Genomic DNA, 26,154 nt, shown 5'->3' on the forward strand with positions numbered 1-26,154 from the left:
TTGCTTATCTTTCAGTTTTATGATGCATGTTAGAACAATATTACCAGTGTTTTTTGTCTGATAAGATGGTCCGTACTGTATTTATATTACAGTATCATAGTATGCCTGTCCCTTCTAAAGTTGTTGACAAGCAGTAAATTTAAAATAGCCAGTAGGTGCTAGGGCAGAGAAGGCAGAGCAAATATGTCTTTTTACAAGAGCAAATCAGAACTCATTTAAGAAATTAAAAACAATTGAAAGGGTCTCATTAATACTTTAATATGTACTGTTTCATAATTAGAACAAAATATTACAAAGGTTGAAGACCACAAAGAAAATATACTGAGTATAGTTGTTACCTCTACTTAATAGGAAATGTTTCATCAAGGGCCTTGGCAGTTTGAGAAGGATATCAGGTGAGTGTACACTCTTATAAGGAATGTAGGGAGTAGCTTCTTATTTTGTAGAGTAAAACATGACTTATCACTTAATATAATTCATATTTGACACCAGAAGTACATTAAAGTCAATATGTGATACTTGGCCAAATGGATAATATTGTAACTGATTCCTAGAATCCCTAAAATGCATGTCTGGCTCTCCTGCTAACAAAGTAGTATGAGGTAGAGTCTAAGAAACAGCATCAGCAAGTTTTAAGAAGATCATATCATTGAGGAAGATTAATTTCTCCATGCCTCCCTTTATTGTTAAATTAGCATATTCTTAGTATGTGCCTTTTGTTGAAAACAGCTAAGTTCTCCACTTGGACGTTTGCTAAATAGATGAAGTAATTATCTTAGTTCTCTTTTCATGCTGGTTTGACTTATCATTCCCACCCCATCCACCCCCGCCCCATACCTAGCTAATGCTACTCTTTGCCATCCAAGACTTACCCCTTTCACCCCTCTATCCTCATTGAAACTTATTTGTGTGTAATAACCTATTCTTTCTTGGTGGCTTCTCAGGATCTCTCAAGTGTCCACTTAGAAACTTTTTAAATTAATGTGGGTTTGAAGGCAGCCTTGAGGCAATTTTGTGCTTTTTTTAAACAGTAACTGTCTAGAAATATTTCTCCTGTCCTTATCTTTCTTTTCCTTCCTGCCCAACTTTTCAAGACGATATTAATGATTCCAGTGATGAGAATTTCAGATTAGAAAGGGAGAAAGGTGATAAAGGACCTTGGAAAAATAGTAATGTCATTCAATCATCTCTAAAATGATGTCTTAATTGATAACGATCTAGCAAGCCCACAGGTTGTGGGGTGTCTGTGAATATAAGAAGGAAGGAACTGTTTGTTGTAAGTTGATAGAACATGAAGAGCTGATGCTAATAACAAGTTTTTCTTTCTAATATTATATAATTCTCTATATAAAATTTAGGTGTTTATCCATCAGTGTTGTAACTATTGTACTTGTGAATAAACTGACAAATATAGTCATCTTTGGTATTCAGGAAGATTGGTTCCTTAACCCTCTGCATATACCACAATCTACAGATACTCAAATCCCTTGAATAAAATGGCATTTGCATGTAACCTAGGCACATCCTCATTTTAAATTATCTCTAGATTTCTTATAATACCTACTGCAATTTAAATGCTATGTAGTTAGTTGTTATATTATGTTGGTTAGGGAATAAAGACAAGAAAAATTCGTCTATAATGTCATTATAGATGCAATTTGTTTTCCAGATATTTTTAACCAAGCTTGGTTGAATCACAGACACAGAATCTGCAGATTCAGAAGGCCAACTCTAATTAGTGCTGCCCCATCTCCCTGTTGTGTTTACTTTGCCTTAAATATCTCTTTTTTATTCCAGGCTGCCAGTACACCGCTGAATCCTTTAAGTTTTCAGTGTGAATTTGTAAAACTCAGGATTGACCTTCTACAAGCCTTCTCTCAACTCATCTGCACTTGTAATAGCCTAAAAACAAGCCCCCCACCTGCGATTGCCACAACAATTGCCATGACCTTAGGAAATGACCTTCAGAGATGTGGTCGAATCTCCAATCAGGCAGGTGTTAACTCTGCATTCAGTGCAGTTTTTATTTTCTTGAGGTTTTTTAAACTGACTATGAGATAAAAAGTTCTGAAAGGGAAAATCAGAAATTTGACTCAGACATTGTGTCAAATGCTTATTAACTTATCTTTCTTGCCATATAGACTAATGTGTTATTAGAGCAACAAAGTGATCAATGATGTCTCATTGGGTTCTATATATTTATATAAAGAGAATGGAATTGTAATTTAAAGAAACTTTGAAATGTTTTTGAAAATTATTTTAGTAGAACTTGAAGGTAAAATGTTAATGTTTGTATTTCTATATATTATATAGAAATCATAATCTTATCAACATTTGTAGTTTCATTTGTTATCTATGTTGATTTTATTTAACAAAGTTTATGAAAACAAATGGAATGATAAGAGTAATTTTCCTTGAAAATTTGTCTGAGAATTTTTGTCTAAGAATAGGGTTTTTTAGGTTTTCATTTTTGTATTGTTTATGCAATAAGAGTAACATGTTTGTTTGTCATATTGATTTTTTTCCTTCTTTACAGATGAAACAGTCCATGGAAGAATTCCGAAGCCTTGCCTCCAGATATGCGGATCTTTATCAGGCATCTTTTGATGCTGACTCTGCAACTTTGAGGAATGTAGAACTGTATCCTAAGCTTGCTCATCTTGTATTTCTTGTTTTTGGGAAGTATTCTTTTTAAATGTAGACTAAATACTTCAGCAATGCCTGTACACAAAATCTACATTAGATAGCCCTCAAATTTCTTATAATTAATAACTTCTCCCTATGAATATAAACAGAATAATTATACTTTTTAATTTAAGCCAGACTTTAAAAAAAAAAAAAAAAGTGGTGGCTCAGTGGTGTTCTCTCTCTACTTCCAGGAAGAGAATATCCAAAGCCTGAGTCCTGCCCAGCATAGTGGCATACTCCTATAGTTCCAGCTACCTAGGAGGATGAGGCAGGAGGATCACCTGGACCCAGGAGTTGGAGGCTAGCCTAGGCAACATAGCAAGACCCCATCTACATTAAAAATAATAATAATAAACAACCCCAGTCCTACCAGTGTGGTGTATACCTTGTGCCCACTTGAGTTCCAGCAGTACATTTTGCCACTAGAGAACATTTTGTGTTTCACCTCAACTTTCTTCATGGCTGGTTCTCATCACCTTTATCAAGGATCTAGTCAGTAGTTTTAATCATCACTTTTGTTTCCTAAAACCTCTTTACATTTTTCATTCTTCTTCTTTCCCCCTCCCCCCACCACCCCAGCAGTACTAGTACTAGGGAATCAATTCAGAACTCATGCATTCTAGACCTACCAGTGTTCTACCAGTGAGTCACATCCCCAGCCTTCCATGTTTTCTTATTAAGAACTTCAAATCATTTTTGGAAAGAGGAAAAAAAAAATTACATTAAGTTGTAGGATTTGCCAATCAATAGTTCTTGACATTTTTAGTTTATTGATGAAACCCTAATGGATACTATGAACCCTCTGCCCTACAAAATGCATATCATACCCCAAAATTTACATATAATTTCAAGGGAATTGAGAGACCCCTTGAGTCCTAGCTGAGGAATCATGAAGGTAAAAGTCTACAGACCATTGGTTTCTTTCTTTAAAAAAAAAAAAAACTTGTAGCAATGAAACCTTTTTTGTTTTCTTTTCTTGTTTGTTTCAAATTCTTGTGAAGAACCTGGTTATCTAAGACAGATAAAAGTAGTTGCTGTGAATTATCAGGTCTGTTGCCTGGTCCCCTTTTCCACTTTATGCACATCTGAAATACCCTTTCTGAAACAGAGTTTGACAGCTGCTAGGACAGGCAGTATATCTTGAAGAAATAGAGCCACAGATCATTTGAGTGCATAACATTATGATTTCACTAAAAACACAATCCTCATCTTGACTCTTTGAGTATTCAGATACTATAAAATCCATAGTGGGTTTCTCTGTTTTCATATTTAACCTTAACAATAACCTAGACAGCAGCAGAGCTGTTTACTGATATCTCATGCCATAGAGGCCCTGATTTTGGATCCAGAATCAGCAAGGTAATTCTAATAGTAGTTTACATTACAAAACACTTTTATATATTTTATTTTTCCTAATCATTACCACAGTGTTTCAGAAAGGAAATTAAAGACAAAAAAACAAAACAGGAAGAATTCTTCCAACATTTGCCCAGGGTCACATAGCTAGTGACCATACATAAATTTCCATTGTATACTTAAATCTGCTTCCTGTCACCTGGACTTAAATAACTGGGAAGGAGTTCTTTGTATATAAACATTCCTTCTTGTTTAACTACATTCTTGTATAACTACAAACTGAGTTAATACAATTAAACTTGAACTTGAAATTTTTTATTTTTTGATTTCCTAAACCAAAAGAAATTCCTGATTTTACTTTATTAAAATTCTTCTCTTCTTTAATAACTAATCTTATATTTAAAATAATTATTTTTATTAAAGAACAATGCATTGTGGTCCCCCCCCCCCCCCCGGGAGTATTCTACCTTAGAATGTACATTTCCTTGTCTATAATTTGAATGTAGTAAGACCTGAGATTTCAGAATCAGCTTCCTCAAAGAGAATGTCATCAAGAAAGCAACTTAAACTTCTCTACACTAAAGTTTTATTTCAGGGCAATTCTGAGATCTTTACTGTCTGTTTTAAAATGTTAATCACTTTCCAATACGGTCACTTAGCAATTTTTTTTCCGTCTACCCAATCCATCTTAATATCTTCATTTCTTGTCTTAACGGAACTTAAAATATAGGACTGCAGAAAAGAGAGCTTTGGACCCAGGCAAATATTAATGTGAACCCTTTTCTGTATGACATGTTTACTCTCACTGAAGCTACATATATACAAACTGGGGGTAGAGAATGATCCCTGTTTCCCAGAGTGGTTATGAAATCACCTATGTAAAATGTCTGGTAAAGTGCCTTGCACATAGTAGGCAGTAAAAGGATATAAGGGTATAATACCAGTGCTATATCCAACATATTTAAATTACTGTATTGCATTTTTCAATCAGTCCTCTCAAAGTTTAGTTAAGATGCAAGGGTTTTACCTTCTCATCTCAGAAACAGTTTCAGAAATGTGTGGTGTTTGAAGCAATAGAAGAAAAAGGAAGGAACTTTTTAAACGTTGCCCAGCATGCTCTGTATACCAGCTCTTCCCTGCACATTTCTGTGCATTTTATTTCCAGGCTTTAGTTCATAGCATCTCCCCAGCCGTGTATGCCCCAGTACTTTACATCTTTCCAAATATTCGTCCTGCTTCACCTAGTGATTTGTTCAAGAGCAGTCTTTCCTATGGCACTCTTCAGCTGTCTATATTCTGATCTGTTGTTCATGTAGCTAATTGCTAATTTAACACTTATCAGCTGGCTTTATTGATAGTTTCCTTTTCAGATACCCTGTGTTTCTTTTGCCTCATGGCAATGACAAGTTTAGATACTTTTATACTGCCTAACAACCAGAATGGTTAATTGCACCATTTTGAAATCAGATCTGGGTTGAAATCCCAGCATGCTACCTGCTAGTTAGATGAATGTAGGTATAATTAACCTCTCCAAGCCTCAGTTTCCTTATCTGTAAATGGAAATTATTTCTTTGTTTGAAAAATTAAATGGGAATATATGGAAAGCCTGGCACATTTAGGCATTGAAAGAGTTACCATTTTGGTTGATTGATACTGATCTTTATTTTAGTTTCCAGGAATATGGATCTAGTGGAACAGCCAATGCTGATAGTGAATATGAAAGAAGAATGATGTCTGTGTATAATCATGTCTTGGAGGAGGTGGAATCGCTCAATAGGAAATACACCCCTGTTTCTTATATGGCAAGTAGTGCTTGTTTTATTGAGTTTTTATTTGCTGACTTTTTATTATGGAGAGCTGGGTTTTTTGATCCATCCTGACACTTGTAACTGTGTGAACTCAACAAATTAACCTCTGTGCTTGTCTCCTTACCTGTGGAACAGGGTTAGTGCAGTACCTACTTCATGGCATTGTTGTGACAGCACTTAGTGCATCTCTAGCTGCTACATACCCACATTAAACATGTAAAGTCTGCTCTACCTGAATGTAGACCAAAAAAAGAATTTTTTGTTTTTCTTAAAATGTAACTGAAGTTGCAATAGCTCTTAACCTTGGCTACAAATTAGGGTCATTGTGGGAGCTTTTAAAAAAATACAGCAATATCCAGGCCCTACCCCAGACCAGTCAAGTCTGAAATGAGGCCCATACATTAGTGTATACAGTATCCAATTTAGAAGAGTTCCAACTTACACATTTTGGACATTATGATGGTGCTAAGTGATTTGTATTCAGGAATGAGTCTTCATACAACCTTTCAGTTTTTCACTTTCAGTACAGTAGTCAACAAATTACATGAAATATTTAACACTTTACTATGAAGCTGATTTTATAATATTTATTCAATATTTTATTATAAAGTATGCTTTGTATTAGATGATTTTGCCCAAATCAAGTCTAATATAAGTGTTCTGAGTACTTTTAAGGTAAATTATGTATGGTGTCCAGTAGGGTAGGTGGATTAAGTGCATTTTTTGACCTTTGATATTTTTAATTTATGACGGGTTTATGGAACATAATCCCATTATAAGTTGTGGAACATCTGTACTTCTAGAAGCTTCCAGGTGATTCTCTCATGCTACCAGAATTGAGAACCACTGGCCAATTGAAACAGAAAAAAACTACACTTGTTTTCTTTCCTTTGTGCGTGCGCGCGCGTGCGTGTGTGTGTGTGTGTGTGTGTGCATGTGCGTGTGCGTGTACCACTGGGAATTGAACCCAGGTGTGCTCCACCACTGAGCTACGTCCCTAGCCCTTTTTATTTTTTGAGACAGGGTCTCCCTAAATTGCCGAGTCTGCCCTTGAACTTGGAATCCTTCTTCCTCAGCCTCTCAAATAGCTGGGATTATAGACATGCACCACTGCAGGCTGGGCTTATTTTCTGACTGGCAGTAAATCAGTTCCTGCCAGATGATGACATTCATGTATTTTAGTAGATATACTCTTTGAACTGAAACTGCTGCTTTAACATTGTTGCACTAACTACTTTTTAAATCTTTTCCCTTGACTTCCCAGTTGTAGGGTAGACTAACAAACTCTCCTATTTTCTCCTCCTTGTCTGACTATTCACCAGAATCTCAGCTCAGACTTCTATAATAGAATATCACACATTGGCTAGGTTAAAGAGCATTTTATTTCTCATAGTTCTGGAAGCTAGGAAGTCTAGGATCAAAGTGCCAGCAGTCAGTGCCTGGTGAGGGTCTCTCCCTGACTTGCAGGTGGCCTTCTTACTATGTTCACATGGTTGAAAAAGAGAGTGTACTTTGGCCTCTTTTCCTTTTCTTTAAGGACACAAATCCCATATTGGCAGCCTCTCTAAATACTATCATTTTGGTGGTTAGGGTTTCAGTTAATTTGAGGGGACATAGTCAATCCATAACAGCCAGCCTCTGACTGTACACTTTGGACAGTTTCCTCTTCTCCTGCTCACATGTTAGATGCTTGTATTCCCTGTAGCCCTTTCCTGATTCCTGCCCTTTTTATACTCTTACCCTTTGTTAAGTGTCTTAGAAGAAATTGGAAGGATGTGTCCTTCATTAAGGAGTTAGTTTAGATTTAAGGATAAATGCTTTCCTTAACATAATTCTTTTCTTATAAAGTTATTAATAGTATTGCTGAACTGATAAGTGTTTGACACTGAGATTCTTTGCTGAGAGAGGTGATAAAGACTATCTTTGAAAAAAATCCACACGTCTTTGTGAGGAGTGATCATTTTGATACTCCCTGAGCATCACCTGAAGGAATTAAGTAGATGCCAAACAATAACTCCACTTTGATGGAGCTGATTCTGCTGAATATAATGGAGAGATGAGAAATTTCTCCCTAGGAGGAGATATAATATGGAGCAAAGAACCCTCGGTTTATTCAAAACTACATTCAGATTCTTGTGCTGTCTTTCAGTAGCTCTGTAACATCCTTTTGTATGAAGTACAGAAAAAATAACCAACCTCATAAGATTTCTGTAAAATTTAACATAAATAATGCATATTATCTAACATAGGGCCTGGAGTATAAGGAGTACTTAATCAACATTAAATTTTTTTCTCTCTTTCCAGATTGTGTTTCTTACACTTGATACTTTGTGATACTCAAATAGTTTAGGGCTGGGATTGTGGCTCAGCGGTAGAGCGCTCCTCTAGCACGGGCGGGACCTGGGTTCGATCCTCAGCACCACCTAAAAATAAAGGCATTGTGTCGTGTCCATCTACACATAAAAAATAAATATTTAAAAAAATAGTTTAAACTATCCTAGGAATAGAAAAAGACATAGGGCCTTCCCTTAAATTTTGACTGGGTGCAGTAGCACATGCCCTTAATACTAGCAGCTTAGGAGACTGAGGCAGGAGGATCATTGAGTTCAAAGCCAGCCTCAGCAATTTAGTGAGGCCCTAAGCTAGTCAGCAAGACACTGTCTCTAAATAAAATATAAAAAAGGGCTGGGGATGTGGCTCAATGGTTAAGTGGCCTGGGTTCAATCCCTGGTACCAAAAAAGAAAGAAAGAAAGGTTTTATAAACAAATTATAGTATGTGTTCTGCATAAGGTGGCGATGTAGCACAAAAGAGAAAATGAGTTTGCCTCAAGTTCCCAAGACCCTAGGTTTGATTACCAACACTGCAAAAAGAAGAAAGAAATTTATGTAAAAGGATTGATAATGGGCTGGGGTTATGGCTAAGTGGTAGAGCACTTGCCTAGCACATGTGGGACACTGGGTTCAATTCTGAGCACCACATATGAATAAATAAAATAAACGTCCATTGACAGCTAAAAAAAAATGTTTAAAAAAAATAGAGTATTGATAAAATGTGATGGCAGGGGGGGTGTAATTCAAAGAGATGTCTTTGCATGTGAATTAGACAGATGAGGAGGGGTAGGGAATCTCAGGCAGAGAATGGCACAATTCAAGAGCAGAGGCATACGATAGCATGATGCCTTTTGGGAACACTTTGTTGTTGCTGCAGTGTCATGTGCAAGCCAAGCACCAGAGAGATCATCCTAGAGAGGTAGGTGGAAAGAGCTGACCAAAGGCTTTCAACACAGCATTAGAGAGTTTGGACTTTACCCTGAAGGGACTAGGAAGCCTTTTAGGAATTTTGAATAGGTGAGAGAGAGAGAAGTGGTTAAGATACAATTATATATTCTTAGGTACAGGCAGGACAGGTAATGGCTTGGAGGGCATGCATTACTTTTGCAATAATACAAAGTAAGAGCAAATTAATAAAATGTCAGTAGAAATGAGAAGAACAGCTGCATAGGAAAGATATTTAGGGGTTAGCAATATTATTTTCAAGGTTTTGTCTTTTTTGTTTGTTTATTTTAATTAGATATGAGGTAATGCAGACTAGATTCCCAGCTTGAGTGACTGAGTACATTACTGGTTGGTCCTTTACTGAGACAGAATATACAGGGCTGGGGAAGGAAGGTGAAGGTTTCATTTTCAAATATTTGGCCATGTTATAGGCAGTTGGGTAACAGAGGTCTGGAGTTGGAAGAAAGGTGGGCTGAGATGCAGATAGGGTAATCATGAGCATAGATGTTCTTAAAGTCATGGGAGTAGAGAGCATTGCCTGTGGAGAACCTAAGAATTGAGAAGAGAAGATGACTGGGGAGAGACCAATATTTAAAGAACTTGCAAAAGAAGATCTTAGGAAAGAAGATGGAGGAGAAGGAAAAAATCAGAAAAAAGTGAGGGTCAGGACCTTTTTCAGTTGGCTTTTCATTGCTGTGACCAAAATATCTAACAAGAGAAACTTAGAAGAAAGTTTGCTTTGTGCTTATGGTTTCATTTCAATCCATGCTCTGAGCCTAAGTTGAGGCCAAACATTGTAGAGAAACTTAGCAGAGGGAAGCTGCTCCCCTCATGGATTAAGATTGAAGGATTCACTGTAGTGTTTCTGTTCCTCTGCAATTAGACTAGGATTTTCAAAATTCATCTAAATGTGTGAAATAGATTTTTAAAACATTTTATTAAACTTTCATAATTACATAAAGACAGATTATATAGTCATCTTTTATCTGAACCCTGGCAAATTTCCACAATTGCTTACTTTCTGGAGATCCATGGCCTCTGTGACAGAAAAGCCACCTAGTGGAGATGGAATGAAAGAATGAGCCAGTTCAAAGCTAAGGTTCTGCATGGGATCCGGTGTCACTCTTTGGGTGGGTGTATACTGCTCTGGCTTTTTTACCATACTTTTTGTCATACTCTGCCATATGAAACTCTGGCTTAGTGCCTCAAATAATTGTGTAATAATATGGCTGTAGGTGCTATAGGAACATGAAATTTGCCTAATGCTTGGCCTTGAAGACTATGGATTTTCTCCCTTCTGTCATTTCTTATTGAATATAGTTCAAAATAAAGTAGAATCTGTAATTGTACTCCTTGACATGAACAATTGAATAGATATACACAGTTTCTGGATGTTATACCTATTTCCTGATTGCTGTGTATTTTTAATGTTCTCTGTATGAGCATTTGCAGTTTTAAACTTCTTCATGAATGTACCATTTGTTGATGAAATTTGAAACTTATTTTCAATTGATTTTCTTTTCTTCCCCCCAGCATACAGCATGCCTCTGCAATGCCATCATCGCTTTGCTGAAAGTTCCCCTTTCATTTCAGAGATATTTTTTCCAGAAACTGCAGTCTACCAGCATCAAGGTAAGTTAGGGAGAATACTAAGGTTAATATAGGTCAAAAATCAAAATGGGATGTAGCTACATTTCAGTATGTTAACTTTGGTTTTGATAAAATTTGTAGCCTTTTTAATTTTTCCCTTTCCCTTACTTTAGCAAGGATTTGGAGAAGAGAATGGGATTTGAGAGTTAATCCTCCTTCTCCCTTCTTAGCTGTTGGTACCAAATACAGTGAGACAGGCATTTGGATAACTGGAGCCTACCCCTTGACTCCTACCTCCAGGCATAAGTTAGTGATTTTCATCAGAGTTGCCTACTAGGATCTTGATCTGAGTCTTAATGTCTGATCAGTCTGTTCAGACCTAACTTAAACCAAATCAAGTCCAGTAAAACATCACCATCACTGGTTCTACCTTCAAATCTCTTTTGCCTTTGAATAACAGCTTTTGGGAAACTGGACAATGAGTAGAGTTAGTATTTCTTAAATATTTAAACTACTCAAAATTCAAAAACTTTTTTTTAAAGTGTGTGTATATACCCTATTCCTGCCCTTCACTGAGCAAGACCCATATGCTCCCTCAGAGGCCAGTACAGTTCATCTAAATGAAAGCATGCTACATGTGAAAGAATGCTACACGTGTACATATATACAGCATTAACATATTTACACACATATATACAGCATTAATATACAGTGATCAGAAAAAGGGGTTGAACCAGCTGTGTTCTGCCACTGGACTATATCTCCAACCCTTTTGATTTTGAGACAGGGTCTTTCTAAGTTGCCCAAGCTGATCTTGAACTTGGAATCCTCCTATCTTAGCCTAACAAGTTGCTGGGATCACAAGTGAGCACCACCATGCCAACTCAAAAGCTATTGAAGAGCAAAGAGCAGCTCGACATGAAAATTTACATAGTTCATTTCCCTACTGGATGTGGTTCATTGTCAAAAAAAAAAAGTCACACCCCAAACTTTGGCAGAACGGTGCCATTGCTATCCTGTAATCCTCTGTTACTATCAAACAAAACTGAGATTTGAGATGAAAAAACTTGGTGGTTTTTAAAAGGAGCATGAGAGGTAAGGAAGCTAGACTTTGAAGGTACTTCTCCTGGTTGTGCCAACACAGTTCATAGGGGTAGAAGGATGCGTGTGTGAATGTACTAACCTGTCACCAATGATCAGCACAGACATGTTTGTGGGAAGAAAGCTTGCTCTTGGTTGTTGGCATTTATTTTAATGTTCACATTTCAGCTTGCTCTGTCGCCATCCCCCCGGAACCCTGCAGAACCTATTGCTGTCCAGAATAATCAACAGCTGGCACTAAAGGTAGAAGGAGTGGTTCAGCATGGATCTAAACCAGGACTCTTCCGCAAAATTCAGTCTGTCTGTCTGAATGTTTCTTCCACACTACAAAGTAAATCTGGTCAAGACTACAAGGTAATTTAGAAAAGAGGCAGAATTGTGATGCAAATTTTACCAACTCACTAATGGGAATTTTTCATGGTCAAGTAGATTGCAGTTACAGCTCCAAAGGAATCAGATGAATATAAAAGCATATATTGGGGGTTTGAGGAGACTGTTAACCAATGCTTTTCTTTTACCTGTCTGAGCCAGTTAATAACGAGAGAAAGCATCCAAGCAGGCAGAGATCAAAATATGAGTTTGATTACTGTTAGAGCTGTGGGAAAACCTGACTCAGGTGCCTGGCAGTGATTTTTCAATCTTGTACCTCTGGTTAAATTATCCCACCTAGCCTCAACCTGAGTCCCTATACCCCATTCCTGCCCTTCACTGAGCAAGACCCATATGTTCCCTCAGAGGCCAGTACAGTTGATCTAAATGAAAGCATGCTACATGTGAAAGAATGCTACACATGTACATATATACAGCATTAGCATACAGTGATCAGAAAAAGTCAAGTCTTTTTTTTTAAGGGTGTTTGCTACCTTCAGAAGTCACAAGGTAGGTAAGTATTAAACAAAACCAGGTTTATATTGCTGGTGAGAGCTAGGATGTTGAATGTGTGCCTACTAATTATCAGTGTTTCTTCTTTTGGTAGCAGGGATTAAACCCAGAGTGGCTCTACCTCTGAGCTGCATCCTTAGCCCTTTTTTTGCTTTTTGAGACAGGATCTCAGTAAGTTCCATAGGCTGGCCTTGAACTTTCAGTCTTCCTGCCTTAGCCTCCTGAGTAACTAGAATTATAGGCTGGTGCTACCATACCCAGCAGTGTTCCCTTTTAAGACATCTCTTTCCTTTTCCTTAATGATTTATCCATAAGGGTAAACAGTAAGTGGGTCAAGGGAACAAATCTACTGTAGTTGTACTAACAAAGTTGCCCAGATTAGTTGTATCCAGGTTTATTGTAGCATGTTTGAACTAAGATCCTCATGGCAAGGAAGAGAGGGGTATCAGTGACGGTATTTTAAAAAGAGCATTTCATTTTCTTAGGTAGTTTGTGGCTAAAAAATGAAGTCAAGGGCTGGTTTAAGCCATTATTACTTTCTTTGGTACCTCTTACTCTGGCACTCTGTCTACTCCTGTAAGGCTCAGCCTTCCTATCTTTTCCTCTCTTTTGATTCATGACCCAAAGTACAGTGCCTTAAGTCACCAGTAAGTAAATATTTAAATATTTGGTGAATGATTAAAAAAAAAAAAAAATTCTTTACTCTGTAGACTGTATTTAGAGTACAGCTGTTACAGCTGAGTAATCTTAACTGTCACAGAAGATTGTAGTGAGAACTATTTACATAGTTTGTGGTAGTCTGCAGGTCTGCCCTCACTTTGGATTTGAAACAAGTAACTAACTACAAATCACTTTTTTGCTTATGTATAATAATTTTCTCTATTATTGACTTAGCTCACAAGAAGCATTGTTTAAAGTCAGCATAAAGCTGTGTTAGTTCATGATTACCTTTCAGTTTTAATTGCAGTTAAAATGATTCCAACTTAAAATGCAGTCATCCATTAAGATTGATCAGATCTCCTAGGCCTATTTCTGGTGCTTTTAAGGAAGTTCTTTGGTGGGCCTGTTACTTTAGGAAAATAAAAACCCTACAAAAGCCAGTCATGGTGGCATATACCTGTATATGTATTGTCCCTACCTAAATACAAGGATGCTAGGAAATTTAGGGTAGAAAACGGGCCTTTGATGAGGGATTGTTTTCAGTTATAGTACTCTATCATTCTAATATTCTATCAAAAAAGGAACAAGATTGCCTATTTTCTTATTCTCATATTTGAAATAGAATTGACAGGTATGTTTCATATAGTCAGCAGTTGGCACAGCGACTCAGGAGGCTGAGACAAAAGGATCACATGTTTAAGGTTAGCCCCAGCAACTTAGTGAGACCTTGTCTCAAAATAAAAAGGGTTGGGGTCTCACCCATGTCCCTCGTGGATGATGGAATTTTGGATTTCCTCTGCATGATGCGGACTGGCTGAAAATAAAGCTAAGAAAAGAAGTCAGCAAAAAAACAACACTGCGCAGAAAGTAAATTTTAGAAAGTGAAGGCAGGAGGCTCTTCGACTTTAGGGATGGAACTTCCACACTGGGAAGAGAGAGAGAGAGAGAGAGAGAGCCTGCATTTGCTTTACTACATGGGGAAAACTTCAAAGGTTTTCCATAGAATGTTCTTCACCAAATTAGGTAGGAGGTGGGCTGTCTAGTTTCCAAGGGGTTATGCCCAACTCTGGAGCTATGAGCTATGAGATCGGAGCAAAAACAGAGGTCAGTGCATTGTGCAATCCATCCAGTGGGAGAAGCCACAAAACAGATTGCAATGCCAAACCTAAATCTCCTTGGCTCAAGGCCAAGTGAAGATGCTCAAATAGCTCAGGGGTGGCTCTCCACGTTGGTGATGTAGCTTACACAGGGAAATGTCTCTGAATGACCTCATGATAACTGCTCATTGAGATACTTTTTTTTTTTTTTAGGGTACTGAGATTGATAATTGCACTACAGAAACACAGAGTAATCTGGTCAAATAACCATTAATATTACTTTTATATTCTCAGAATAAATCTGCCTCTTAATAGGCTTTATCTTGGTATAGGTGAGGATCCACTAACAGATATCCTATTTGGAGGACAAAGGCATGAGTGTCTAGCTAAATAAATCAATGTTATAAATCTAGGATAATACATAATGTTACTAGTCTGTATTATACTACTAGTCTAATATTATGCTACTAGTCTGTATTAGTTATTCTGCCAATATATATTGTACTACTAGTCTGAATAGGACACCCATTAAATGAGCATTGTACAAGTTCTTAAGTTAATTTACTCCTTTAAGAGTAAAGAATGACTGAATTCCTTTTGTAATATTAAATCAGACTAAGGGAGGAAAATACTTAAATTAACTTGGTGTTATATTCTTATTTAATCTCTTAAATTTCAAACTCCCTGAAATAAGTGGCCATATCCTATTTCTTCCAAATATCTTTCTACAGACTAAAGAAAGGTGGGGATTTAGAGAATTGGGTGGAGAGAGCCCAGAAGAGAAGCCAGCGCATTAGGGGGTTTAAGAGTCTCTGGGAGCTCATTCTACTCAATGAGAGTAGGAGGCATTGTCACCTGATAGTTGTGAGGGTAGGCTCTGGAGTTGGCCTGCCTGAGTTCACACTCAGCTCTGCTACTCACTAACATTCTTTGGAGAACCTAATTGACCTCTTTGCATCAACCTCTACAGCTGAAAAGCAAGAATAATATTAGTACCTACCTTTTGGTTGTTTGCAAGGTACCAACCACTTAGAATAGGGCATGGCTTAGAATGAGCACTGAATAAATGTAGCTGTTGTCATTATTTAACAATTCTTTCATTCCAGATACCCATTGACAATATGACCAATGAGATGGAACAGAGGGTTGAGCCTCATAATGATTACTTCAGTACTCAGTTTTTGTTGAACTTTGCTATCCTGGGAACACACAACATTACAGTGGAATCCTCAGTGAAAGATGCTAATGGTATCGTATGGAAGACTGGCCCCAGAACTACCATATTTGTCAAATCTCTAGAAGACCCTTATTCTCAGCAAATTCGCCTACAACAGCAACAAGCCCAGCAGCCGTTACAACAGCAGCAACAGCGAAATGCCTACACTCGGTTTTAACCATGCAAGTGCACTACAGCCTTCAAGGGATTGATCAAATTGACAGAAGTAGTTTGCTTTTTCATATGTATTAAGTATGAAACTTAAATGTGAAATCCATTTATTCGTTGATTTCTCTAATGTAATGTTCTGGGGGAAAACATCTCTTCCTGTAAAAATTTAGTTTGAGAAATGATTGGGTTCCTGGCCAGAAAGTTGTTGTTGTTGTTTTCCCTTTTCCTTTTTAAACCAAGTCCTTTATCTAACATATTTAACATTTTTATTGTTTTACTATTTTTTCTGTTACTGAGCTGCTGCTTCTTTCCAGAATAGTCACATATTTTGCTTGCTTCGGTGGCACATATACTAAAATTGGAACAATACAGAGAAGATTAGCATGGCCCCTGCATAAGGATGATATGCAAATTCATGAAACATTCCATGTTTTAAAAAAAAACAGTCACATATTCGATCATAGAGTTAGTAAATTTGACTGCTTCTCTACTATAATACATCATTTGCTGCCTGATATGGACCTGGAACTTGAGCTAAGCCTAGGAAGCTCTAACCATTCAGTGCAGGGTTTATCCACGCAGTGGGAACTGAGTCCTTCTATAAATGAACTGAAAAGTGGTTCCACAATATCCTGCCTTCTGGACTCTGAGAGCCTGCAATCTAGCAGAACTGAAACATGCTGCTGCATTATTTCAGCCACTTACCTATCTCTTTTTGTGCTAAAGCAGTTTTAATTTATTGTTTTGATATATTCATTGAGCAGCTAGCAATTACATAGAAACATTGGAGATTAATAATTGTTATTTTTTTCTAATATAGCCTGTGAATGTGTTTAATATAGACTTTTTACATTGTTTCTGTAAGTGAAAACATCACTCATTTAATATCTTAATGTTTTAATTTAATAGGGGCAGATCTCCTTTGATTGGTTTGGTTTCTCTGTGATGAGTCATGTAATATTATACTGGATTATCTAGAAAAAAACTGTCTCTTTATAATACAACTTCAATTAGTTGGGATGCTCAGGGAATAGAGTTTTCTGGTTAGCCAGAAAACCCCTTTTTTTCTATTTCAACAGTGGTTGAAAACAACAAAATAATATACTTTTTTTTTTGTCTTAACACAGTTTACGAGGTGTAATTGAACTGTTTCTTGATTTGAGATCATTTAGTGCTTTGGGATCATGGTTTCTAAACATCAGGGATGATCATAGGATTGCAGATACTGCTAGCTAATTGGTCTGGATGCAGCTCCTAAGATGAAGCAGGACACGTTTCCTGGAATTGTCCTTTTTGAATAAATTTCTCAATTTCTTTGCTTGTGTTTTACCCTTTCTCTTCAAAGTTAAATTGATTCAAAAGAGGGTTAGAGTGTATGCTTTAAAAAAAAAAAATAGGGGTTTTAATTTTTTATTTTTTTGTTTGTTTTATGGCCTCTGGGAGTGAGAAGTAATTGGCAACTCGGGTCCCCCCAAGATCATTTGGCTTCATGAGCCATTGCCCCCTCATAATACATTCTACCACCAACACAGACATCATCATAGTATATACAGGTCTACAGTGTCCACTATAAGTGACATCCCTTTAGAAACCATCCAAATGTACGCAGTGCACAATTTGCACAGCTGTGTCAGTGTTTGGGAGCAATGCCTGGGGGAAATATAAGAGCTGTGTGGAAGATGTGCAAACCCCTCATCCTTCTACCAGGTGTGGAAAGAGCTGAGTCAGACTCTGGTGAATTAGTCTGTGACCTAGAGCAAGTCATTTTATCTCTCTAGACCTTAGTTTCTTTGCAGAATTACTGAATTCAGGCTAGATTTCACCGGTCAAGGTAGCACACGCCTGTAATCCCAGCGGTTCTGGAGGCTAAGGCAGGAGGATTGAGAGTTCAAAGCCAGCCTCAGCAATGGCAAGGTACTAAGCAACTCAGTGAGACCCAGTCTCTAAACAAAATAAAAATAGGGCTGGGGATGTGGCTCAGGGGTCAAGTACCCCTGAGTTCAATCCCTGCTAACCCACCACCACCAAAAAAAAAAAAAAGACCAGATTTCTTCAGTCTGGAGTTTTATTATCAGGTAACTGAAAGACAAGGAAAAAGATTTTCTCCAATTTTTCTAATTTTTTTTTTTTTTTTTTTTGGTGCTGAGAACTGAACCCGGCACCTCATGTATACTAAGCATCCACTCTACCACTGAGTTACATACACTACAGCCCCAGGCCCCAGGAAGAAGAAGAAAAAAAAAATTGGTTTTTTTTTTTTTTTTTTTGAAACAGGGTCTCACTAACTTGCTGAACCTCAAACTTAGTGATTTTCCTACCTCGTTGTACCATATATCTGGGATTATAGATATGTGCCACCATGCCCAGCTGGAAAAATTTTTATTTATTTTTTGATTAAGTTGTTGATATTACAATGTGAATTTCAGGTTTTTGGTACTGTGTCAAGGTAGAATTCTCTAAAAGGAAGCAAATCTAATACACTACCAATTGTCTCAGACCTTCCCAAATATGATAGGCTTTTGATAATTGTAATTATGCACTCTTTGACTTGGTGTACTACAGGAACCCTGATACAAAATTGGAAAGGAATTATTAAAATAAAAACATCCAGTAAGATATGGTGGCACAGACCTGTAATCCCAGCTCTTTAGGAGACTGAGGTAGGAAGATGGAAAATTCAAGGCCAGCCTGGGCAATTTAGCAAGACCCTCTCTCAAAAAGGGCTGATGGAGTGCTCCTGAGTTCAATCCCCAGTACCAGGGGTGGAGCGTAATCCAATAGACCGAGGATTGGAATTCTGAATTTATGCTTAGCATAATATCTACTGTGTATCAGCCATTAAAAATTGTTTGGGTAAGACTAATAAATTTTTTAAAAAGTACTCAAAGCTACAGAAAAGATGTGCATACTAATTATTAATTACGAGCATGTTCACAGAACTTAGAAATATGAATAATAAAGAATACTGGGTCTCCAGGCACAGTGACTCTAATCCCAGCAACTCAGGAGGCTAGACCAGGAGACCAGTCTCAGCAACTCAGTGAGACCCTGTCTCTAAATAAATACAAAATAGGGCTGGGATATGGCTTAGTGGTCGAGTGCCCCTGACTTCAATCCTTAGTAACCCAACCCCACCCCAGAAAAGAGTACTGGCTGGTTAAATCTAGGAAGATAAGACTAATTTTTCGTGGTACTTGTGACTACAGTTCAATCTCATGGCTGAGGGAGCCGAACAACCCAGATTCAAATCTTACCTCTACCTAACTTTATGACTTTGGATGAGCTACTTAGTCTCTCTATGGCTCACCTTCATCATTCCTAAAATATAAAAACAGTGCTTCATGAACAGATGTGATGACTGAGTTCATAGAGCACAGCACAGTTCATAGTGCCTTCCACATAGGAGATATACGAGTTTGCTGCTATTATTACTGCTACTATTATTATCTTCCCTCGTATTTTTGACAGCTTCCCTAGTATATTTTTCAGTCTTAAGCTTAGCATTTTCTTTCTTCAAAATAAAAAATGTTACTTTTTCTTTGCTGCTAAACACATTCAAGCTATCTTCCTCGTGTACAGTTTGGGTACATGAAGTAATAAATAATGTTGACGTAACTAAAATGGATTCTTTTTTCAGGGGGGTGGGGCAGTACTAGGAATTGAACCCAGAGGCATTTAACCATGGAGCCACATTCCCATCCCTTTTTATTTGTTTTTTATTTTGAGACATGGTCTCACTAAGTCCTAACTAGCCTCAAACTTCTAATCCTCCTGGCTCAGCCTCCCAAGTCACTGGGATTACAAGTGTACGTCACCATGCCTGGCTAATATGGAACTACCACGGTGCTTTAAATCATTAAAATAGTTAGACAAACTTATACAAAGAAAATAATGTGAAAAATAATGTAAAATACTTTCTCCTGATTGTCTTTGATGGTAATAGCAATAGTATATTGACTGTTTAGAAATTAAAGTACTGTTGTATCCGAGCTTAAACTAAGAGATATTCTGATATGACTTATTTAGCTCACACAAACCAAGGTTGTAGGCAATTGCAACTGGAAGCTATATAAGTCACTCTTCACATTAAGATATGGTTCAGAGAAGAGCAGACCAACCAAACAGGATCTGCAGACTCGAGTCCTGGAGGTGTCAGTTTAAATTCTGCTTATAAGACTTACTTGTCAAGAATCTTTAGATTCACTTGATCTTTCTATGCTAATTATCTGCAATCAGAGTATTGAGAATAAGATGATCTGCTACTTGATATGTAGAGTATAAGGAGCATTGGCCAAGAGAACTTTCTATAATGATGAAAATGTTCTAAATCTATACAGTCCACTAATCAATACTTAAAATAATGCTAGTTTGGCAAAGGATTGAATATCCTATTTACTTTTAGTTCAGGTAAATTTAAATAGCATCATGTAGCTATTGCCTATAGAATTAGATAGTGCAAAGGAGTGAAAAATTAAGAAATGAGCCAGTCTTGTATGGTAGCACATGCCTGTTCTTCCAGACACAGGAGGCTGAGATGAGCAAATTACTGGAGCCCAGAAGTTCAAGGCCAGCTTGGACACCATAGTAAGACCCTATCTCAAAAATAAATAAATAAATAAAATGAAGCCAGACATGGTGGCACAAACCTATAATCACAGCATCTCAGGGAGGCTGAGGGAGGAGCCTCAGCAACAGTCAGGTGCTATGTAACAACGCAGAGTGACTTATATAGATTCCAGTTGCAAATTACCTACAACCTTGGTTACTACTAGCGACTCCGAAACTCAGTGAAATCTGTCTCTAAACAAAATACAAAATAGGGCTAGGGATGTGGCTCAGTGGCCAAGTGCTCCTGAGTTCAATCCCTGGTCTCCCCCCGCTGCCCCCCAAAAAAGTAGTAGTATGATGGGATGTAGTACAAGTCCAAGTCTGGTGAAGGGGCTTAAATTTGCCAACAGTACTCCAGCCAGAGGTTATAATCTCCCCTCCATTTCTTGCCTAAGAGCACAGACCTTTTAATTCCATGAACCTTATTTTATTGGCTTTATGGGAATCTATGAGCAATTGAATTTTGAGTTGCTATTGGGATTGAAACAGCAAGTCATTTTTTTCTCCTTAAAACACCAAGACCTTGAAGGGTTGGTTTCCACATTCTAATGAAAAATGCTAAGTGTTGTAATTTTTTTATTTTTCAAATCTACAGTTTCAAAGCACTGGTCCCTATCTTTCACTTTATCATCCTGTTTGCTTCTTACTCTCCCCTAAAGCAGTTCTTCCCTATATGGTCAACTTAATTGTGCAAGAAAACTGTCCTCTTTGTTTATTATTTAGGTCTGATTAAAGATTGAATCTTGCCAAAATAGTTTGAGGAATATCCTCACAGATCATGTCCCCAGGTCTAGCATCTATATACCTAGCCGGCAAACTTAGACCAAAAATAATTTTATTGCTGTTCCCAGGTGATAGGGGTTTTACTAGTAAATTATAAATTATAAAGGAAGGGTAATACCAAATTCTAATGGGCTTCTTTAAAATTGGCAATTTAAAGGAGGACCCACTCATGGTTCTGAATGACTCTTATTTTGTCCCTCTAACCTTCTCAAGTTATTTCTCCTTCCCAGCATCTTGCAGGCATCTCATGCTGGGAATGGAAACTGTCCTCCAAGCCTCAGCTTCCCTGGCACCAGGAGGATCCTGGCAGAACTAGGCCTGCAACCAGATCTCAGCCTGACCATAATTGCCTTGTATATATATGTAGTGTTTGGCTCCCAGACTTTGTCCTGACCCTATATGATTCTGAGCCGTTGTTAATAAGTAAAATACAAATTTTCTAGACCAGCTATATTGCCTATGTTGACTACACCAAAATAAACTGCTTTGCTGCTTTACCTCCACTTTTCTCTCTACAAAGATTCAAGGTGAGGCTGGGGCTGTAGTTCAGTGGCAGAGCGTTGGCCTAGCACATGTGACACACTGGGTTCAATCCTTAGCACCACATAAAAAAATAAATAAATGAAATAAAGGCATGCTGTCCATCTAAAACTACAAGGTGTTAAATGACTGGACCTGGTCTGTTAAAATTCCCAGAGTCCCAGGACACGGTGGCCCACACCTATGATCCCAATAGCTCTGAAGGCTGAAGCAGGAGGATCAAAAGTTCAAAGCCAGCTTCAGCAAGTTAGCCAGGCCCTAAGCTGCTTAGTGAGACCCTGTCTTGAAATTTAAAAAAGACTGGGGATGTGACTTGGTGGTTAAGCACCCCTAGGTTCACACCCTGGTACCAAAAAAGAAAAATTAAAAAATTCCCAGTCAGTCCTGTCCTAGAACTCCAGTAACAAAATGAATTGGAAAATCAGGGAAATTAGTTACCAAATAAATACAGAATATTTTAAAGAAAGGTGTAATACAGAAAATAAATAATCTGTACATCATCTTCCTTTGGTTTTCTTCAAGATTTTATTTGTGAGTTTTGACAAAACTTATTTGTAACAATAAATCAAAAATGCTTAAAAGATTAGGACTAAATTATAGAGCTTTGAGATCTCTTATGATTTGCATAAGAATGGAAAGTACTAATTCTGTGCATGTGCCCCTAGGGATTTTGGCTGTCTGGCCTATTTATAGTTATAAACTTATGACTAAGAAAAAGATGACTTCTTATTGTAGTACAGCTTGGACTGTGTATCGGAAAGTGCACTCCAGTTGAATGTAACTGTTTAATGTCTTCTTTTGCCTGTTATTCTGGCTGTTAGTCTGTGTTAATGATGACTAACTTGATAAAGGCAAAAAAATCTGATGGCTGGCAGCAGCAGGCCCTATTGGAAATTTGTTTTGTTTGGTTGATGGTTCTAGTTCTGTTCTGAGCTGGTTAATTTGGATATCTTTTGTTTCAGAAGGCTAGTCAGAACTTTGGTTGCTAGCATATGATCTTTTTCTCCTTCCACTCCAATATTTAAATATGCCTTTTTGCTTTTTATCTTTCTTCTGATCTTTGCAGTCTTGCCCCTTTCAATCAAAAACACAAGTCCTCCAGTTAGCTCAGAAGGGAGCAATGACTTTTTGGATGATTATGGTACCTCAACTTAAATGGGAAACATTTAATATTACTAAATTGATTTTCTTGCACATTAATCTAAAGTCCTTGGGAAATATAACAAAAGAATAAAATATGTATAAATTCTGACTGGCCATATCTAAATTTTGATGCAATGGGAAGTGTTTCAGAATTTAAAGGAAGCTCCTTCTAAAATGACTGAAGCCTATGATAAATTAGAACATAAAGAAGGAGCTTTGTAAAGCTCCAAGGAGGCTTTCTCAGATAGGGTGGGCATAGAAAGTGTTCTTTTACCTACTCAGTAAGGTCTACATCTGATTAGAAAGCAAATTAGGTCAGAAGCACTTATCAACTAGACAGTTCTCCAAAATAAGTTTTTCCTAACTCTTTTCAAAAAAGTTTCCATTTGTAAGAGTATCTCCCTCTATTGATTAACTCTTAAAATAGGAAAAAGTTTTAAAGGTTTGCAATACGCCACAGTAACTTTTTGCCACTTTTTCCACATACACACCAAAAAAGGAAATTAAGAGCTCTCAGAACCTTTCTGTTTGGTTCATGTTTCAGATGTGATGTTTTTATTTTAATTGATCTTCAAATAGACTCAGGAATAGAGAACTTTGTTTTCTTATAGTCCTGAATAGGATGATATTTAATGGGGGCAAAGATTAGCTGCAAATGTAAAACACTTAAGATTTGTCAAAAGGCCAACCTCAGTTGGGGCAGTGGTGCACAGCAACTCAGAAGGCTGAGGCAGGAGGATCACAAGTTTAAGGCCAGCCTCAGCAACTTAGCAAGACACTCTCTCAAAATCTTTTAAAAGTGAAAAGGGCTGAGGTGAAACACATAACTCAGCGGTTAAACACCCCCTGCAATCCCCAGTACCATTAGTTAATTAATTAATTTAAAAGGCCAGCCTCACCCAGGATAAGGCTCTGCCTCTTGCCCTGCTTCAATGTAGATGGCCCCCAAGGTAGACTAAAAATAAACCCACTTAAAGTTCTGTTGAATGATAAGTTTTTGTCATAAATACTGCAATCCCAAAATAGAGAGGTAGTATAAAACTAAGTAAGTACTTGGGTAAGTTGAAAAGCTATTTAAAGGATATGAAAGAGTTTTTTTAAAGAAATAGAATTGCTGGGCCTGGTGGTTCATGCTTGTAATCCTAGTGACTCAGAAGACTGACTGGATCACAAATTCAAGGCCAGGTGGGGCTCAGTAGTACACACCTGTAATCCCAGCATCTCCGGAGGCTGAGACAGGAGGATTGCAAGTTTGGGGACAGCCTCAGCAATTTAGCAAGGCCCTAAGCAATCTAGCAAGATACTGTCTCAAAATAAAAAGGGGATGTGGCTCAGTGGCTAAGTCCCACTGGGTTTAATCTCTAGAGGTACTAAAAGAAAAACAAGTTCAAGGCCAGCCTAGACAACTTAGAGGCTTAAACAGATATCAAAGGTGTTACTATAAAAAGAAAAGTTTCGGGTTCAGAATTATACACAAACTAAATGTGTTCTTGCTCTTGTTAATTTTATTTGGTATTTTCCTTGTAAAACTTTATAACTATTGCCTGTTAGTGTTTTACAGAAGTACAACTTCTAACAGAATAACCTGAGTTAATTTGAGACAATAAGTCTTCACCCACAGGACAGATAGGATATAACACTGACTCCATTAACCACCCCATATGGTAACTTCATACTGACTCCAGTTATATCAAAGGGGTAACTATAAAATTACAAAAGTTAATGTTATGACACATTATTCCCTCTTCAGGACTGGGAAACTGGCCCTGTGGGTGTTCAATCACAGAGACTTGGAGACCAAAGCCAAGGAAGATAAAAGGGCAGCCAGTATTTTGGCCCCTGCCATCCAAAGGCAGCCAAGACCAAGGCCAGGATGGGATACCAATAAAAGGGTTCTGAAAAACCAGCCTCTACCTCAGACCAAAGCCTGTCCAAGGAAGGGGGCGTGACCCTTGTCCTTGGAAAGACCCATAGAGCACTCCTAGGCACATCCCCACCCTGCTGAGTTGTTTATCTACAAATAACAGGAGAGATCTGCGGAGCCAGGTGTCCCCGACTCAAGTCAGGCTAGGTGAGGACCCATAGCAACCCCCTAACAACCACCAATCAGCATGAGTCAGGGAAAATACCTGGGATGCCAGATGAGCCTCCCAGTAGTTTATGGTGGTTGATAACATGTTGGGAAACCATGTAGTTCAGCACATACTCCCCTCGTACTCCCTCGTGGTTTAAACCAATCAGTTCAAACAAATCCCTCTCTTTTACTAACTAATCACCCTTACCCAACTTGTTCCCACCAGTGAATGTGCTAATCATACTTTAGAGTTGTTTTATGATTTTCCTGCGGTGTGTGATGATTTGCTAAGAGATGCTATGATGTATGTGAAGTCCCTGCCTTCCCCAGAGTCTATAAAACTGCTGCAAACCCTGGGCTCGGGGCCTCTCAGCGTCACCAGTTGCTGTGTGCGCACGGAGGACCAAGCTAGTTCACAATAAACATCTCTTTGCTGCTTATATTGATCTTGGTCTCTGGTGGTCTTTTGGGGGTTCTGAATTCGAGCATAACAGTTCTAGGACTTAAAAAAAAATCACCCAACCTCCCAATCAGGAGGATTGCTAAGACCCCAGAGGTCAGAAGCCAACCAGTATGTATTCTGCAAAAGGGAGGATCACTATAGAGGGGAATGTCCCCAGTGCTTCCAAGGGAAGCCATAGGGTCAACAAAACCCTGACCCATCCTGGCAGATATACAACTGGTAGATGGAAAAAAAAACAGGAACCTCTGCTGACCTTAACAAGGAAGGAAAAATATTAATTTGGGGTCAAATGAGGGTCTTGAACACCCATCAGGGAAGTATAACCAAAGATAAGTGAACTAATATAAGGGTGAGAAAAAAGTCAGTCATGTATGGATAATTAAAAGGGAAAGACTGTGGCCCTTTTAATTTTAATTTGAGATGTATACTTGCATCAGCCCTACGAAAAGAAAGTAAAGCTGAAAAGTTATGGAGAAGGGGTTCTTTATCTATGCTAAGCCTCAGGCTAGCATCATTCTGAACGGAGAAAAATTGAAGGCATTCCCTCTAAAATCTGGAACAAGATAGGGATGCCCTCTCTCACCACTTCTGTTCAACATAGTTCTCAAAACACTGGCCAGAGCAATTAGACAGATGAAAGAAATTAAAGGCATAAAAATAGGAAAAGGAGAAGGGGTTCTTACATGATTGCCTGACA

The 26,154-nt window shown here is 37.9% G+C and overlaps 1 protein-coding gene and 1 non-coding gene across 2 annotated transcripts in view; both read left to right on the plus strand.

Moving 5' to 3' along the window:
• Positions 1–17,160, plus strand: part of Ints7 (integrator complex subunit 7) — a 71,286-nt gene extending 54,126 nt beyond the window's left edge. Inside the window, exons 14-20 of the mRNA XM_027934761.2 lie at positions 1,798–1,992; positions 2,537–2,640; positions 3,979–4,047; positions 5,714–5,846; positions 10,663–10,761; positions 11,989–12,174; positions 15,566–17,160. Of these exons, the coding sequence (XP_027790562.1) occupies positions 1,798–1,992; positions 2,537–2,640; positions 3,979–4,047; positions 5,714–5,846; positions 10,663–10,761; positions 11,989–12,174; positions 15,566–15,853 (1,074 nt within the window). The 3' untranslated portion in view covers positions 15,854–17,160. The remainder of the gene's footprint in view (positions 1–1,797; positions 1,993–2,536; positions 2,641–3,978; positions 4,048–5,713; positions 5,847–10,662; positions 10,762–11,988; positions 12,175–15,565) is intronic.
• LOC114092271 (U6 spliceosomal RNA) lies at positions 16,175–16,281 on the plus strand. Its single transcript, XR_003582660.1, has one exon. It is a non-coding gene; the product is annotated as a U6 spliceosomal RNA (small nuclear RNA).
• Positions 17,161–26,154: the final 8,994 nt, after the last annotated feature.

The sequence above is a fragment of the Marmota flaviventris genome, chromosome 12 (genome assembly GCF_047511675.1).
Source record: "Marmota flaviventris isolate mMarFla1 chromosome 12, mMarFla1.hap1, whole genome shotgun sequence".
Lineage (NCBI taxonomy): Eukaryota > Metazoa > Chordata > Mammalia > Rodentia > Sciuridae > Marmota > Marmota flaviventris.